The sequence below is a fragment of the Rutidosis leptorrhynchoides genome, chromosome 4, assembly GCF_046630445.1.
Source record: "Rutidosis leptorrhynchoides isolate AG116_Rl617_1_P2 chromosome 4, CSIRO_AGI_Rlap_v1, whole genome shotgun sequence".
Taxonomy (NCBI): Eukaryota; Viridiplantae; Streptophyta; class Magnoliopsida; order Asterales; family Asteraceae; genus Rutidosis; species Rutidosis leptorrhynchoides.
The window spans coordinates 629,577,713-629,597,346 of NC_092336.1; the positions used below are offsets into that span (position 1 = coordinate 629,577,713).

A 19,634-nucleotide genomic window follows, 5' to 3' on the forward strand; every position below is an offset into this window, starting at 1 on the left:
AAATTCGTTTGACCTTGAAATTCAAATTCGTTTCTTCGATTTAGGAACTGAGATTTTTCTGATAGTTACACAATGAGATTGTGAACGCTTCTACATTTTCACATTTCCTCAATTCGTTCATGATTGACCCGGAGACCTAATCGCCTTAAACTTTTTGAAGAACGAAGAACACGAATCAAATAGCTTCAAATCTGCTGTTGTTGATTCAACTTGATAATGAACGAGGTTTAGAATTATGATATAGATCATGTATTTCAACTTAATTCATTGCAAGAATCATCATAAGAAGAAATCGCAATTTTAAGGTGATGAAGAACATGAACGTACCGAAGAAATCATCTACAGTTGATCTAAAGGGCTAGGATTTACCCCTAAATCTCAACTTAAATTAAATATTCAAATGTCAATAATTATAAATTTAAAAAATAAATATGATATGGGAATTTGACGTTTATGCCTTTATGGCCTTATGGGGTTGTGTGTTTGATTTTGTTTGACTTTTGTGATTGTGTTTACTGTGTGTTGTGATCCTGAGTTTTGATACTGATAAAACATCTAAAATCTAAAAAGTTCAATAAATTCAAAGACTTATATTGCATTAAACATAAAGCTTCATTACGATCACTAGTAAGAGTACAATTTGAGGTACATCAAGAAGATTAACCTGGGAAAACAGGACCCTAAAATCCTATCAAAAAACATGGACCATGGTTCAGAAAAAAACAACACACACAGTGTGTTGTTAAATGGCACCAGAAACAACCCTGTTGCCATTTTCCAAAGCCCAAAAACCAGGTGCACCCTCATTCACCCTCAAACTGCACAACAGAACCCATATTGACCCATACAACTGACGACTCGAACCATAAGCTAAACTAACCTAGACCCAAAACAAACAGAATAGACACTTCGACCGGACATGTCTCACCAAGGCCAGCAGTTGAAAGAATCTCGCCTTTTTGACGAGACTAAAACAGTCGCAAACGGGCGACCCGTTTTTGACAGGAAAAACCAACCAACAGGCCAAAGATCCACGGATCCGGTCCTTATGTCTTTATTGTAGTTTAATAAAGGACATCACACCTCCAAAGACTCTCGACTAGTGAATCGACTGCACTAGTGCTGATGAGATTGCATCGTTGGATGTTTAATCCGACTAACGTTTGCCCAAGTTTCATTAAAAAAGGCGTACTTTTGTTTGAAATCTTGCAACAACCTGATACCGAAAGAACTTGCAAACCAATCTGGATCCCTTCAGACAATCTGGATAGTCCGTTATCGGTGATACTACACTTTGAAACATCAAGATCGTTAAGGAACACGCAGGTTTCAGCAATTGCGACTAAACTTTCATCAGTAATGTTCCTGCCACCTTCAAGATTCAAGCTTTTTAGGGTTCCGCCATGAATTCTAGCAAGATCCACCACAATCTTATCAGTCAAGTTTACACAGTTGCTTAAGTTGACTTTCACAAGTCCAACATTACAGTTTTCAAGAAGCGGGAAAAGATCAGAATCTGTTATTTGACAAAGTCCGCTTAGTTCAAGATTTTGTATCCGGGGACATAATGTACCAACAACCGATAAGCTCATGTTTCCAAACCCAGTACAATCTTTAATGGTCAAAGAACGAAGAGAACCACAATGGGTCAAATCGGCGTGTGTTTCTTGACCCAAATCTTTGATTCCCATACATTTGACTATCATTAACGATTTCAGCTTTGACTTTAAAGCTCCCAAGATCCCGTGTTGACTGATCCGGTTGCATTCTTCCAACTGCAAACATTCGAGTGATTCAGCTGCTTCGATAAAAGACAACAATCCTTTATCGGATACAAAACAACACCTTTTAATCAACATTTGTTTCAACAAACAACACCCGTTTCCTATCGCTTCAAGGCTCAAATCAGTAACCCCGTAACACGCAACAATACTTAACGATGCCAACGATTGAAGACCTTTCGCGTTACCCATAGCCCAAAACCCTTTCTGAGTAGCAGTTTGAAGACCCATAAGGGTAAGATTGGTAATCGATTTCCCGTAATGCCCAATTACGGCAAGTGAAAAGTCAGTTATGTTTAAAGATTGGAGCTTTACTTTCTTTAAAACCGAAAATGGTGCAGACAAGAGTGTTGCGACTCCTTGGTCCCCAACACTCGGGCAGTCTTTGATAGTGATAGATTGAAGATTTGGGCAACCTCGGGCAATGGCTTGTAGACTCTCGTTTCCGATGCTTTTACAAAACTCGATTGTCAAAGAAGACAAATTCGGGCAGTTTTCAGCGATTGCAGTTAAACCCTTGTTGGAAATCGATGGGCAATGAGAAAGATCGAGTTTTTCTAATGAATGGCATTCTCTAGCGATCTCGATTAAAGCTTCGTCCCCTACTAAAGGTACATTCCATAAAGAAAGAACCTTTAGCGATGGGCAGCCGCGGGCAATTGCGGTGAACCCTGATTTGGTAACTTTATTACTTCCCCTGACCGAAAGTTTGCCCAAACCACCACGAGCAGACGTCCCGACTGCAATGGCTGCAAGTCGGTTATCTGTCGCTTTCTTTCCTTCTAAACATCGAGTAAGAAACCCGTCGTTTTCTTGAGAGATCATCTCAATATCATCAGATGATGATCCATTTTCGATCTCTGAGTTCTTGATGTTACTTAAAATGGTAAGCCAACGGTTAGAGACACAAGCCGATGCACTTCGGGCTTGACCACAAGACAAGCGTCTAAAGATTTCGTAAAGACATTCATCAGGAAGGACATCAATTGATGGTTTCTTTTCTTCTTCAAAGAAGAGAAAATATGACTCATTGATTCGTTGACGTTTGCAAGGAGGCTCGTAGAACGAAAGCAAACGTGTCGAATCTTTTGAGCAGAATGATCTACCGGTGTGATAATCATCGTCCCCTGTACAATTTATACCAGATCTATCAGAATATAATTTTCATCCGGTTTCAATTAGTTATAAAACTGAATTCATCCATATATTTACTCCGTATAATCGAAACATTAAAGTTTATCTTTCTTATTCTTCAAAACATTATATCATATTCTATGTCTATGTTAATATCAAAATTTATAATATATAAGAGCAGGAAAAACTAGGTATCATTTCCTAAAAGGTTGAAGCTTCATCAAATAGTACTCTAATTTAATGCTTCATATCATCATCCTGACCCTAAATCTATATATGAAAATTCTAGTTTGGGCTTCTGTTCTACTAATCTAAATAGAGTTGCAAAAACTTCAAGAATTATCACTATTAAGCATAAAGATATGAACTTGAGTTATGTTTATGACACAACTAATATATCCAGCATCTACTGGAACCATGTACACAACTACCTTCATGAATGAGAATGTTACATTCTCAACATTTCTAATTTATAAACACATAAAGATGTAGTGGATAACTTTAATAATCATATCAATTGTTCCTAAATCATATAACTATGAACAAATTAAAACCAACCCACATATCAGAATTACCTAAAATTAAGAAACCCATCAAGAATTCATATAATATTTGAAGAAAGTAATAAACTTTAGGAGTATACAAAACAAACTTACCCCTATAATTGACCAAAACAGGCATCTTTGTAATTTGTTGTAATAACCCACCAAAAAGATCAGATCTTTCACCCAAAAAAAAACACACTAAGATTATAAAAAACAGAAACTTTTGATGAAATCTAGATCAAATTGCATTCACAAAGAAACCCTCTACAACCCAGTAGCAGGGCAAAAAAAGAAAAGATTTTTTAGATGTTTAAAGTAGTCTATTGTGGGTAATTGTGATTCTGGTTTATATATACAAAAGGGGATGTATGTAAATGATGCTGAGGTGTCTGTCTTTAGATACATCAAACACATCTCCCCTAAAAACTGTCACACTGACGCATACATTCATTGAATCTATTACACTGCTGTTTTGGTCATTCTTATTCTTACGGGTATTCCCACTTGTACTCCGTATATAAAATTAAAATAAATTAAATTAAATTAAATTTACTAGTTAAAAACTGAGTCACTTGGTGACTGGTAGGTGCCGCTTATCAAATTTAATTGTTGATAAGTTACCTTGTATTGTATGCAGCTGTATGTTACATTTTATGTAAAGTGTAGGCAAGTGATTAATCAGACTTTCAATTTTGATATTCATGAAATATATCATAATAAATTAAGTGCGATTAAAAAAGCGTCAAAACATAAAAGCTTCACAAGCTTGACAGAAAAGTTTGGGGTGAGTTTTTATATAAAAATAATAATATAATAATAAAAATAAATGAAGCAAACAAAAGTGAAAGGGGTGAAAAATTAGGCATAATTTTCTTTATATTTCTTTTTATTTTTTCTTCTATAAAAACTAAGGAAAACAAAACTTTTTTTATTTCTTTTCAATTCATTTCTTTTATGTTTTTTTGTCATTTAATCTCAAGTATTTTTTTGGTTGGACTATTTCTAAGATCAACTTTCATATTCTTTATAATTAGTTTTGTTGCAGGTTTGGTAAATTAACACCTTAATCGTCATTGTTCAAGTGCACGAAAGGTGTTTGATGAAATGTCTTAGAGAAAGAGTTTCATGCTATGATCTATGTTACACCTCTAACCTCCCGTTTGAGTTTGAGTTTGAGTTTGAGTTTGTAATTGGTAAGTATGTTATTATTAATTTTTTAAGGTTTGACTTTGTTTATAACGAGCACGTTTTGTTTATTCTCAATTTTTTCTGATGCTCTTTGATTATATTGCAATGATTTTTTAATGTTTACGGTACAGTAGGTTTAGCTTCTGAACTTTGTTTTGGAAGTTATGTTTTTAATTCAGGTTATGATGCTCATAAATTTAAGTGTGTTTGCAATATGCTTTTTTCTTCGATATTTTTTCTTATAACTAAGCATGATTAGTTGGATTGGTCATTGGCTCACGGCTTCATTCTTAAATTTATTACGTAGTATATTATGTAGTCTATTTGATTCGAGTTTGGTCATTCTATGCAGGCTGAGTTTTTCTTAGCGTGTTATATTAAATATGTAAGTTTTGCTTTGTTAGTTAAGTTGCAAGTTTGGCTTTTAATTTAGATACTTATTGATGCTTCTATGTTTGAATATATTAAGGACCATACATTTTTGTGATGGTCAACTCATTTTAATGGATTATTTTCATCTTTATTACGGAGTAGATGATGATTATCTATGTCAATGGTAGTAATGTTTCAACATTCATACATATTCCTTGCTATATTTTGGTATTTTGAGATTAAATAATAATTTTAGTTGTTTGTAATATGTTCATGTACTCTTTTTAAATTATTTTTTACTTTGATATTGGATGAAACCTGATTATAAAATGGAGATGCAGGTACATTTTTGGATGTTAAGAATGAAGGTAAGGTCTTGGAGACAAATGTGGGTTGTTTGAAATACGTAGTTGGTAATCATACATAATTCTCAAATTAATTCTATTTGTGCTTATTCATGATACTCGTATAAGAATAATGGGTATTGCTCTTTTTGTGGTTCTAATCTTATGTTTGAGTTTTCTTTATGTCCTTATAATTTCATGTTTGATTTTTGTAGGAAAAGGAAATGGGGTTTTTGAGCCAATTTCTACATGTGAAATCAAATTTTTTTTTTTTATAGAAGGTTTGAAAGGCTAGAAGTAGAGATTATACTTCAAGAGGTTTCAAGTCAAGTTCAATAGAAACAGAAAGGTGTGTGGTGTCTTTCATAGACGTTGTTTAGAACTTCAGCTGCAAAAGGTTCTTCTTCGAGTTTTACTATTCCTACCATTTAAACGAGTACCTAAATACGTTGTCGGGTTATTTAATTTTACTGCTATCTGTTTAGTGGGGTTTTCTCTTTAGCTCTATTGCAGTGTTTGAGTGTATATGTCACGAAGGTGGTTAAATAATATTGGTTAATTATAACATATCATTCTGTAGACGATCTAGGACCTTAGATTAAACGTTATACCTAGATTAAAGGCGGAAAACAATAAACTAGGATGAATCGAATACGAGTTTCACTTTGGGATCAATCTAACCAATGAAATATTGATAGAATCGACGCCTAGATGATTGTATTCGGTTGGGGTATGGTCTGGGACAATGGTAACAGCGAAATACGACGGCTAGAGGGTGTAGGGTGTGTAACCTCACAATGTAACCCAACACCCGTATTTATATATAGTTACAGTGACCATCGGCCGGTGGTCTCTGACCTACGGCCGATGGTGATAGTCCCTCGACCGATGGTCTCTACCATCGGTCGATGGTCTGAGCTGCCAACCAAACAGCTCGAACCATTTCACGTCATTATATTAAACAATCCAAACACAATGTATTAATAACGATATCCTTACATGACTGAAATAGTAAACACAATACGAATAGAACATATTACATAATAGAACTTGGGATTATGCACCAATAAACTCCCCCTAAGACCTAGTTCTATATCAAAAGTCTTCAGTCGTCATCCAATTCATTCGTACGGATCGATTACCATGTTGTTCAAGTAGCACATCTTAGCTACTTTCACATACTGTTCAGTCTGCACCTTGTTCTCTCGTCGATAGAGCATACGGTTATAGTACAACGTGAAAATATCAGCCTCGGTACAGTTTCTTAACCAAATCGGATCTAACACACGAATGCAATCAATATCATCCTCTTTCATCTTATCCAAAACAATCACATCTTCTTCAGAACGATCATCGTAATACCACCATCTGAATCTCTGACTCCAGTTTTGTGGCAATTTCCTCAATGGTACCTTTTTCATAGTCTTTGCCCGCTTGTACTTTACAATTCTTCGAGATTCGCCAGTTCTAGGATTAACTTTGTAACTGATCCTAGGAAACTGTGGTCTAAAACCTTCCCAATTCTTCGAATTAAATGCAATTCGAATCTTCTTCACCAGTAACGAAGATCGATCGTTCATTCCACAATACAACATCCTTAACTTGGCAATCTGCATTAGCTCAAAGTACGGTAGTGACTTGAATTCGTGACCATGTTTGAAATAATCAACGCCAAACTCTCGCTTAACCGCAAACATGTTGAATTCTTCAATGTAAGCCCAGGCTAGAATCCTTCCTTTCGCACTCTTTCTCAGATTAATCATCTTCAAATACTTCGGCTCAAGCTTCGGTTTCTCACAATACTTTCTGATCCTCAAGATATCTCTCCAATCAGCTTCCAACTTCTCAACTGATTTATCATTATATTTAATAGGCAAGAAACCTTCAGGCAAAACTTCAGTTCTCTCCTTCTCTTTACACCTTCTGTTCAAAATCTCATCATCAGTCTTAAACAATTCATCAAAACCAGGAAGATCTTCATTCTTATCATTTTGATATGTAGGAAAATCTTCATGAGTAACATCTTCAGCTAAATCATCTACATCTCTATCGCTAAAATCCTCTGTAACCTCAGGGCCAAAAGAATCATCCTCGGATAGGGGATCATCGGACTGTGCGTCAGCAGCTTTAGCTTCCTCTTGCTCTAGACGCACCAGTTCATCCAGCTCTTCTCTAGAGAGGTTGTGAGGGATCTCTCCCTCTTCTAGTTCATCATAAACAACAGAATGCTTGAGCTCATCCTGTTTAGAAAAGAAATCACTGAAACTATAATCAATTTTAAGAGGAATTACTGACAGTGCTGTAGCTTTGGAGGAACCAGGAGCCTCCACCATTCTGTTATCAGTCTCATCCTCAAGCATCTCTACCAAATCAAACTTTTCTTCCCACGCAGTCACTTTAGCAAGAGCTGATGCAGCCAACTCCTTAGCTTGAGAAGCTTCTCTTTTCGCATCAGTCAATAACAGCGACTGATCACCAACTTTCCTTTGCAACAGGTCAACTTGCAACGATAACCGTGTAAAATCCTCAGACTTAACACGATTCTCCTCCTTCAGCTGCTCAACCTTTTCATCCATTTCCTTTCTCATTCTCAAGTTATCAGCCATAGCTTGAACATATAAATCATTCAGAGTACGAAGAGTCGAGGAACTAACACCTCCTTCAGTTCCAGTATGAGGCGGAGCTTCCGGAGTAGGAGTAGAAACAGTCTCTTGGGAGACTTGTTGAACCACGGGTGGTGACTGTTGTGTTGAAGGATGTTGCTGTTGTGAAATTTATTGTCCTTGAGTCTGCGGTGTCGGTGTCACCGGTTGAGTTCCAGCTGATGATCCACCAGCATCTTTATAAACCAGCTTGAACCTCCTTTTCAATTTCAGCTTTGTTGAGACCTGAGAACTCTCATCTTCAACCATTCTCCTTTTTGATCCCCTTGAAGCTTCCTCAACACCAACATTAGGATTAACATCACCAGTCTCATCAACTAATCCACCAGCACCTGAACCACCTGCAGCTTGAGTATTCACTGGTTGTTCAACTTCTTCGTTACTGTTTGCCACCTCAAAATTAGGCTCTCGATCAGATAAACTATTTTCATTTCTCCACTTCTTCCTTGGAGGACACTGATAAGTTTCTTTCGCAAGATGACATACAAGCTTGCCATCATTAGCACTCTTCTTCTGATTCAGTCGATTGAAAGTAAGATCTGTCATATGCTTCAAATCAATGACATCTTTCCTCAATCTTAGCAAATTAACAGTTCTCCATATAACTTCAAATATAACTTGCTTCAAATCGGTTGATCATAATTTGTAAGAACCTCGGATAAATCAAATATAACTTGCTCGTCACATTCTCCACCAGTAGATCAAAGATAACCTCCGAGAAATTGAAATCAACTTTCAAAACCAACGCAGCAAACATTCCTTGATAGATCTCGCTCAGTTCATCAAATCCACCTTGTAATGGACTTAAACACCTCAGCACAACAAGCGACAAATATCTATACGGTGGAGTGAATCCACTTCTTTTAATCGTTGCTCTCGTGATATCACCAGTATATTTGCACCTTAACACACATCCAGTAATCTTTGTCTTTGACAACCTCTTCGGCATGTTCTCATCATCCTCGAACAAGAAAGTGTTTCGAATCGTATCTTCAGATATCTTAATCTCCTGACCACAAACAGTACTTACAATAACCTTCCTGTCATCTACAGTCTCAATCCTTGCATATTCCCAGAATTCTCTCTGATGTGAGTAATATGCCGTACAGGGCATAGTGATAGCTGCAAATACTCTTGAACGTTTCAGAAACTCGATTACGCCCTTGTATTTACCAGCATTAGGACCTTTCTCATTTAGACACGCAGTGAGATTGGAACCACTGTTAGCTTTCAACCCTGGAAGATCAATAGATAGCGGACCCCCTGATGACTCAGTATCGAATTCATGTGTAACGTTTTCTGGATCAGCTTGAACACTTGACATTATGAAAACAACTGCAAACACAATTCCAATCAGCAAAGAGTATTCATGACTTATAATATAACACAGTATGATCATCACAGAATATATTACATCATTTAGTCCATAAGATCAAGATCACAATTACATGTCCGAAGTAAGATTATTACAGACATAGAATAGTGTATCAATGCTAACAGGCTAGCATCATCAAATCACATACCCAGGTGAAAATACATAATAACAAAAACAAATACAGAAACATAAACTCAGAATCACTTATCCCACAATGGGATTCTCTGGCACTAGCTTTTCCTCATATTGAACCACACCAAGTTTCTCAAACAAATTATGCAATAAGGCTGCATACGGAAATGGTTCTTCCATCTCAAGAAAATCTCTCATCACATGAATGAGAAAGTGGCCCATATTCACTTGAATACCCTCTAGTAGGCAATACAAAAATATAGCTTCAGTACCAAACAACAGATTATCTCCTTCTCTCCTAAAGGTCACATTATCTTTGATTATTCTCATGCGTATCTCATGTTGTTGCTGTGATGCCCCGTACAAAACCATCGTGTACGAATCATCAACAACAGGATCATTACAAGGTTAAGTACTATATGCGTTTTCAAAAAGAGTTTGCATTCATCGATAAAGTGATGTCTAAACCAACATCGAAAGTTTTACAATCCAAAAGCATGCTTCACTAAGTAGAAGCAAATAATAAGTGTATGTGACCACAACGGTCGTTACAAGTCATAGTTCAAAAGTACGAATGTTTGAATGAAAAATAAAGTAGTTCATGCGATAGCAACTCTAAGCAGCGGGTGTCTACAGCACGACTAGTACACAGCGGAAGCTAACCTCAAGAACCTGAGAAAAACATGCTTTAAAATGTCAACACAAAGGTTGGTGAGCTATAGTTTAAGTATAACAGTATGTAAGGTAGGCCACGAGATTTCAGTGCTACAAAGAGCGTTTCAAAACAGTAAGATAAAGTATATGTTAACCGTAGGCACTTGATAACTAACTTAACGTTTATACCCCCTGAAAGTACACTTGGCAAGTGCGTATGTCTACGAAGTATTAAACACTCGTTAAATGCTAGCGCTACTAGCCCGAGTGGGGATGTCAAACCCTATGGATCCATATCTAAGATTCGCGTTCACGGTTCAAAAACCAATGATTAAACGTTACCGAGCTAAAGGGAATGTTTATGCCGTTGTATAACCCACACATATATAAGTTTAAGTACTCGTGCCTAGTATGTAAAACATAAAATCCGCATGTATTCTCAGTTCCCAAAATAAGTTAAAGTAAAAAGGGAATGCTATAACTCACAATGATAATGTAGTCGTAAAGTCGGTTCGGAAAAGGTGTGCAAGTAATCGGTCCGAAAGTCCTCAACCTAAGTCAAATAGTACTAAGTCAGTAAATCATCTTAATAGGTTTAAAATTATGTAAATATGGTCTTAAGGGTCATCATCGTTCATCATTTAACAAAGGGTGTAAAGTAGGTTTCGTTCATGAAAGTAGTTTAAAACAAAAGCTGACTTCGATCAGTCACCACGGCCTCTACCCTTACTGAAACAAGGTGAGACCAGTGGTCATGGCTCCGTATATGAGTCCTTTAAGTGTGGTAAAATTTACAGAAGCAAACTCGTCTTCGTTTGACCGGGACGACGGTCTAAGTGCGAGTAGGTCAGAAATTTCTGCACAACGTTAAAGGACATAGTGACGATCGGAGGGCCATAAATCCTAAACCGTAACTCGGATTAAGATGAGTCCTATATGAAAAGTTATCTACTCGAAAAGTTATATCTAAAAATCATGGTCTCAGTAGCCCAGGTCTACTGGTCTGTTACAGAAACAGCAGGTCAGTTGGGTTTGGACAGAAACAGTAAGTTTAAGTGAGTTCCGGTGGTCTTGGTGCTTGATGTTCATCATGGTTCTCATCCTTGATGCATATAGCTTCAAGTGTACAACTCATTGATGTATCTACATCATCTTAACCAAGTCTTGACCATCATGACCCTAGTGCAAGTCTAAGACATGAAGCACAACTCACTTAAGAGTTGCATGTAGTTTGATGAACCAAAGTTACATCAAAGTCTTAGGTTTGACACTTACATGAACTTTAAAAGTTAATATTGAACTATAAACTTGAAAGTAAGCTAACTAATCAAGATCTTAAAATGTAGAACATAGTTCTTAGTTAGATCTTGAAGATCCAAGACTCAAAAGTCTAGATCAAGCATAAGTATACAAGGTTATATTTAAAGAAAACTTATTTGTATGTTCTTGAACTTTCAAGGTTAACTTTTAGTTCAAGATTAATGAGATCAAGACTAACTTGTAGTACTTGACCATTTAAACTAATTACATGAAAGTAAAGTGCAAGAAGAAGTAAACTAAGTAAACATGTAATTTGTTCATGGTTGTTCATACTTTAAAGATTCAAACCAAAGTTTGATCTTTATGAATGTAAACTTTAAAGTTTACAAACATGATTCACAAGTATGAGTTTATCAACACATGAACATTAATCTTTTAAAAATAACAAATGTAGAACATAACTAGAAAGTATATGTTCTTGTTGTTCTTGTTTTAACAAGATAAAATGAAGAATCAAACTAACAAGTTTGATTCTTGGAAGCTAGTAAGTAAGTAACAACAACAAAGTAAGTAAGTAATAATAACAAACAAGTAATCAAACAACAATTAACAAAAGATGATGATGATGATTATGGGGTGATATGGAAATCGGTTTTTAGGAGGAAAAGGAAGGAGAAAGAAAGCTTGTAACTTACAAGGATGAAGAGAAAAGTGAGAGAGAAATGAGAGAAAAGTATGCAAGTAATGTGTGTGTAAATGAAAGAGTAAATGTGAATGAAGTAAGTAATGAAATTTGAAAACCAAAAACTCCCATCCAAGGCCCTAAGGCCACATTTTTTTCTGCAGAAAATAAGGGGGAGGGAAATGTTTGTTGAGTTCTTGCAAGCTAAAGCTAAAAAGGGTGGATAAAAGAGATGGTTACATGGGGATTAAGAGCAAACTAGATTCCATTTGATCTAACCAACTAGTTACATATTCTAAGTAATACTTACAAGGAATAGTGGGCTAACTAAGTCCACTAATAATGTAGGGTGGGCTTATAAGCCCAAGGTCATAAGTCCATAACACTAATAAAGCTCAAGTTCACTTAATTAACAAATAAACTCAATTAAAGCCCAAGTAACTAACTAATCACCATAGTTAATTAAAATGATTAATAAAATTAATCATGAATATAAATAATACTTGAAAATATTATTCGTGCAAGTTTCGTGTGTCACAAAGACGTTTCGGGCACTTAAAAGTCAAGTTCGGGCAATCATGGCAACATGTAAATGTAATAACATACATTCGTTATATCACACGTATTAATAATAATAATTATTAATAAATAAACGTTGGAAAATCCAGGGTCGTTACATTACCCACCTGTTAAAGAAAATTTCGTCCCGAAATTTAATCTGAGGTAGATGGAGGAGTCGGGAAAATGTGAGGATACTTCCGCATCATTTGATCCTCTCGTTCACAAGTAAACTCAGGTCCTCGTTTGGCATTCCATCGCAATCGGACGATCGGAATCTTGTTGCATTTCAAAGTTTTGATCTCACGATCCATAATCTCAACTGGTTCTTCCACAAAGTGGAGTTTGTCATCAATTGTAAGTTCTTCCAGTGGTATGATAAGTTCAGGTGCAGCAAGACACTTCTTCAAGTTCGACACGTGGAAGGTGGGATGAACTGAGCTCAATTGTGCTGGTAGATCCAAACGGTAAGCAACGGGTCCAACATGTTCCAAGATTTCAAAAGGACCAATGTATCGTGGGTTTAACTTCCCACGCTTTCCGAAACGGATCACACCTTTCCAAGGTGCAACCTTCAACATTACACGATCACCAACATCAAAGTCTTTACGTTTAAGATCGGCATAACTCTTTTGACGATCACGGGCAGTCTTTAGTCTAGCTTGAATCTGAGCAATCTTCTCCGTTGTTTCGTGGACTACCTCGGGTCCGGTGATTTGCTTTTCGCCTACTTCGGCCCAACAAATAGGAGATCGGCACTTACGGCCATACAATGCTTCAAAAGGTGCAGCATTAATGCTAGAGTGATAACTGTTGTTGTACGAGAATTCGGCGAGTGGCAAATGTCTTTCCCAGGCCTTTCCGAAATCGATGACACATGCACGCAACATGTCCTCCAAGGTCTGAATCGTTCGTTCACTTTGCCCGTTAGTCTGAGGATGATAAGCAGTACTCATGTCGAGACGGGTTCCCATGGCTTATTGTAAAGAACGCCAAAATCTAGAGGCAAAACGGGGATCGCGATCTGAGATGATCGATAAAGGTACACCATGACGAGATACAACCTCTTTGATGTATAGCTGAGCAAGTCTTTCCATTGTATCAGTTTCCTTCATCGCTAGGAAGTGTGCAGATTTGGTAAGGCGGTCAACAATAACCCAAATAGTATCGTATCCGCCCACCGTCTTGGGTAGCTTGGTGATGAAATCCATTGTTATCCGTTCCCACTTCCATTGTGGGATTTCTAGTTGTTGAAGTAAACCAGAAGGTCTCTGATGCTCGGCTTTAACCTTTGAGCAAGTCAAACACTTACCAACATAAGTCGCAACGTCCTTCTTAAGATTCGACCACCAATACTGTTCTTTAAGGTCGTGGTACATCTTGCCTGCTCCAGGATGAATCGAATATCTCGATTTGTGTGCTTCATCAAGTATAAGGTTCCGTAGATCTCCATAAAGAGGTACCCAAATTCTTCCGACATAACATCGGAGTCCAGACTCCCTAACCTTGAATCGAGAGACAAGTATGTTCAAATGTTCATGAGATATATTCTCCTCTTTGAGAGCCTCATCTTGGGCTACTCTGATCTGGCTGTTGAGGTTCGAATGGATGGTGATGTTCAGAGCCCTAACACGAAGAGGTGCCATCCTCTCCTTTCGGCTTAAAGCGTCAGCTACAATATTGGCCTTGCCAGGGTGATAACGGAGTTCACAATCGTAGTCGTTGAGCATCTCAATCCATCTACGCTGTATCATATTCAGTTGCTTCTGATCGAAGATATGCTGGAGACTCTTGTGATCGGTGAAGATAGTACTCTTAGTTCCATACAAATAGTGTCTCCACAATTTAAGCGCAAAGACAACGGCTCCAAGTTCAAGATCGTGTGTAGTGTAGTTCCGCTCGTGAATCTTCAGTTGTCGGGAGGCGTAAGCGATAACCTTCGATTGTTGCATCAATACACAACCAAAACCACTCTTCGATGCATCACAATAAACAACAAAGTCGTCACTGCCCTCAGGAAGTGATAGGATAGGTGCGGAGGTTAACTTATTCTTCAAAGTTTGGATTGCTGATTCGTGTGCGGGTTCCCAAATGAACTTCTTGCCCTTGTGAGTCAGCGCGGTCAAAGGACGCGCAATCAGAGAAAATCCTTCGATGAATCTTCGGTAGTAACCGGCGAGACCTAGGAATTGGCGAATATGAGTCAGAGTAGTGGGGGTCTCCCACTTGCTGATAGCTTCAATCTTGGCGGGATCAACTTTGATACCTTGGTCGCTCACAACATGACCCAGAAATTGTACTTATTTCAACCAAAATTCGTACTTAGAGAATTTGGCGTAAAGTTGCTCTTGTCTTAAGAGTTCAAGCACTAATTGGAGGTGTTGCTCATGTTCTTCTTCGCTCTTAGAGTAGATGAGGATATCATCTATGAAGACGATAACAAACTTATCCAAGTACGGCTTGCAGACACGATTCATGAGATCCATGAACACGGCAGGTGCATTTGTCAAACCGAATGGCATCACGAGAAACTCATAATGACCATAACGGGTCCTGAATGCAGTTTTCATCACGTCACTTTCCTTCACCCTCAACTGGTGATAACCGGATCGCAAATCGATCTTTGAGTAAACGCTCGATCCTTGTAGTTGATCAAAAAGATCGTCAATTCGCGGGAGAGGATACCGATTCTTGATAGTCAATTTGTTGAGTTCACGGTAGTCAATACACATATGGAAGGATCCATCCTTCTTCTTCACAAACAACACAGGTGCGCCCCAAGGCGAGAAACTTGGTTGGATAAATCCACGGTCTAACAGTTCTTGTAGTTGGCTCTGTAATTCTTGCATCTCGGATGGTGCGAGTCTATAAGGTGCGCGAGCTACAGGTGCGGCTCCTGGCACTAAATCAATCTGAAACTCTACTGCTCTCCGCGGCGGCAATCCAGGCAATTCCTCTAGGAAGACATCGGAAAATTCGTTCACAATTCGAACGTCGTTCACGCTCTTCACCTCAGTTTCTACCGCTTTCACATGTGCTAGGACAGCAAAACGTCCCTTCTTCATAATCTTTTGCGCTTTCACGCAACTAATGAGGTTCAACTTCGAGGTACATCTCTCTCCATAGATAACCAGTGGTTCTCCATCTCCTTGTGGTATGCGAAGTGCTTTATCTCCACAGATAATATCGGCCTTTATCTTGCTCAACCAATCCATACCGACGATCACGTCAAAACTTCCCAGTTTGATAGGTATCAAGTCAATTTCGAAATCTGCACCAGCTATGTTGATAATAGCTCCACGACTAATATGGTCAACCTTTCCAAGTTTTCCATTGGCGACCTCGACAAGCATACTCTCTTTTAACGGGACTAATGACCAATTAATCTTATCACAAAAATGTCTACATACATAACTTCTATCCGCACCAGTATCAAACAAGACAGAAGCTAAAAGATTGTTGATTGTGAATATACCTGTCACCAAGTCGGGGTTATCGCGTGCATCCCTTGCATTAACATTAAAAGCTCGTCTACGGGGTGGTCCGCCGTCTTTTCGCTTATTTGGACACGCATTTCTGAAATGGCCCGTCTGTCCACATTCGTAGCACTTCTTAGGTCCATTGGTGTTCGGCTTCCCATTCAAAGTGGTGACCTTGCAGTCTTTCTCGATATGCCCAGACCGTTGGCACTTCTCGCAGACAACATTGCAATACCCAGTGTCGTGTTTGTAGCACCGTTTGCATTGAGGTAGGGTTCCCTTGTAGTTCGGGTTGGAGTTGGTGTTGTTGTTGGGGTTTCCACCGTTGTTGTGCCTCTTGGCAGGGGTTTGATCGTAGTTTCTCCCCCTGTTGTTGTTGTGGTTGTTGTCCCATTTCCTCTTTTCGCTACTACCAGCCTCAAACTTAGCCTTCTCTGGCTCATCAATAAGAATCTGATTCATGAGGGTATGCGCCATGCGCATTGCTTCGGGAACATTCGGTGGTTTGGACGATGTGACGTTTCGTTTGATAGACTTAGGGAGTCCCCAGAAGTATCTCTCCATACGCTTGAATTCCGGGGTGACCATTGTCGGACACATAAGAGCTAGTTCCAAAAATCTCCTGTTGTAACCATCAAGGTCGTTCCCAACGGCCTTTAACTGCATAAATTAGATTTCCATCTTCTGGATTTCGGTTCTCAGACAATACTCATCAATCATAGCCGCTTTGAATTCCTCCCATGGCGTAGCATACGCCTCATCGATACCTTTCGCTTGAGCTAACGTGTTCCACCACGTTAGTGCACCGTCAGATAGCGTACAAGATGCAAACTTGGTTTTGTTGTTCTCTGAACAGTTGCTAACTCGGAATACTGATTCAAGTTTCTCGAACCATCTGGTGAGACCAACCAGTCCCTCGGTTCCACTGAAGTTGTGTGGTTTACAGCTATGGAATTCCTTGTAAGTACACCCATTTCGAACAGGTGGGATAACCGGTGGTGGTGGCGGTGGAGCTTGGAGATTTCTTTCTGCTAGGGCTGCGGCTACACGTTCTTGGATCATCTCTTCAATTTGAGCAGCAGTAGGTGTGGATCGACCGTTAGCCATGATGTTCTAAACAAAAAATTTGACTCAAGTCAAAATCCAGCATGCAAGTAGTAATAATACAGTATATAGTGACCAACATGGAATCAAAAGGTCACATGTTATTAAATACAAATACCACAGAATCATCGTACAGTAATGTAAATAGAACATCGTGCAAGAATTAAATAACGCAAAGTTCCATTAATAATAATAAGTTCCATACATCTGAATAAGTCCGTACAATACATAAATAATACAAGAAGCTACAACTAGATTACATCATGAAATCTAATACAAAAGTCCTACAGTGGAGGTGGGTGTAGGATGTCTAAAACCTGAGCCAACTGCTCCTCGAGCTCAGTAACCCGAGCTCGGAGGATTCCCACCTCCCTTGTCAATTCCTCGACTGTGGGAGATGGTGGAGCAGGTGGTGCTGGTGGTGCAGGTGGTGCGGGTGGAGCGGATGGTGCTGGTGGAGTGGGTGGTGCTGGTGGAGCGGGTGGTGCAGACCGCACAAAGCGGGGTGCAGATGTCCCGGCTCCAGAAATAGTCAGCACGTAACGAGATGCCTTACGTATGAGTAGGTCGGCAGGGTACGGCACAATCCGCTTACGGACAGTGACCCTCCGACGCTGACCAAAAGCGTCAGTGAAAGCACGACCTCCATTCACCCCTGGAATGACGGTGCCATCAGGACGGTACCGCTTCTTCGGCGGGGTGGAGGGTGCCTGAATAGGTATATCAGCAGGGTCCTTGTCGTCACTGGAGTCTGATGAAGAATCATCTGATGAAGAATCGGTGGATGATGAGTCATCTGAATCATGTGGTGGTGACACGGGTGGATGAACTGGTAGTCCGAAGGCTGCCAACATCTGTCTGTGTCTGCCTGGCGGAATCGGCACTAAACGTCCGTCGAGAGTGCGTCGGGAAGGTGTGCGCATATGGTTACGAAATGGCCCTTCCCCGAACTCTGCGGGAATCTCAATCCCACCGATGCGGGGCTGTGACCCCGAGGGTCCGGGAGCAGACGGAGCTGGAATCTCCGTAGGGCCTACGTGTCCATCGGAAGCAGCCACTGGGCAGGTGTACTACTACTGGCTCCGGAAGTAGAAGCGCCGGGATCACTAATGGGTAGCGGGACCGGTGGATCGGCAACGGTGGTAGGTGGAGTAGCTGAAGAGTCTAAACTGCCCAAAACGCTAGCAGGTGGTACATCCGACATCTGAACAAGGAAAAATAAATTTTCCATGTCAGTAAGTCATAAAGCAAGCACGTATTAGGCCAACAGTTTTAAATCATGTATAACAATAAGTAGCATGGCAATAATAACGAATCGTACAGAAGTAGCATGCAATCGAAAGCAAGTAATATCATACAGTAGTGAAATCATGTAGTAGCATACGGCATATAGCAGTAACAGTAAGCAGCAGCATGCAGTAAATTCAGCAGAAACACGTAAACTAGCAAGTTGTAGATTAGTCCTATTAGTGAATCCTACTCGGGTCGGTCTTAGACTCACTAATGCAACCTAATTCCCTACAACCAATGCTCTGATACCAAATGTGATGCCCTATACAAAACCATCGTGTACGAATCATCAACAACAGGATCATTACAAGGTTAAGTACTATATGCGTTTTCAAAAAGAGTTTGCATTCATCGATAAAGCGATGTCTAAACCAACATCGAATGTTTTACAATCCAAAAGCATGCTTCACTAAGTAGAAGCAAATAATAAGTGTATGTGACCACAACGGTCGTTACAAGTCATAGTTCAAAAGTACGAATGTTTGAATGCAAAATAAAGTAGTTCATGCGATAGCAACTCTAAGCAGCGGGTGTCTACAGCACGACTAGTACACAGCGGAAGCTAACCTCAAGCACCTGAGAAAAACATGCTTTAAAACATCAACACAAAGGTTGGTGAGCTATAGTTTAAGTATAACAGTATGTAAGGTAGGCCACGAGATTTCAGTGCTACAAAGAGCGTTTCAAAACAGTAAGATAAAGTATATGTTAACCGTGGGCACTTGGTAACTAACTTAACGTTTATACCCCCTGAAAGTACACTTGGCAAGTGCGTATGTCTACGAAGTATTAAACACTCGTTAAATGCTAGCGCTACTAGCCCGAGTGGGGATGTCAAACCCTATGGATCCATATCTAAGATTCGCGTTCACGGTTCAAAAACCAATGATTAAACGTTACCGAGCTAAAGGGAATGTTTATGCCGTTGTATAACCCACAAATATATAAGTTTAAGTACTCGTGCATAGTATGTAAAACATAAAATCCGCATGTATTCTCAGTTCCCAAAATAAGTTAAAGTAAAAAGGGAATGCTATAACTCACAATGATAATGTAGTCGTAAAGTAGGTTCG

At 39.1% G+C, this 19,634-nt stretch overlaps 1 protein-coding gene across 1 annotated transcript; it reads right to left on the reverse strand.

Annotated features, from left to right (window-relative positions):
* Window positions 1–575: 575 nt before the first annotated feature.
* On the reverse strand, window positions 576–3,791 carry LOC139904215 (EIN3-binding F-box protein 2-like). The gene is made up of 2 exons (XM_071886147.1): window positions 3,572–3,791; window positions 576–2,908 (listed from the first exon to the last, which is right to left on the reverse strand). The coding sequence occupies exons 1-2, from the start codon at window positions 3,594–3,596 to the stop codon at window positions 1,065–1,067; spliced, it is 1,869 nt and encodes a 622-aa protein (XP_071742248.1). The 5' UTR covers window positions 3,597–3,791; the 3' UTR covers window positions 576–1,064.
* Between the last annotated feature and the right edge of the window lie 15,843 nt (window positions 3,792–19,634).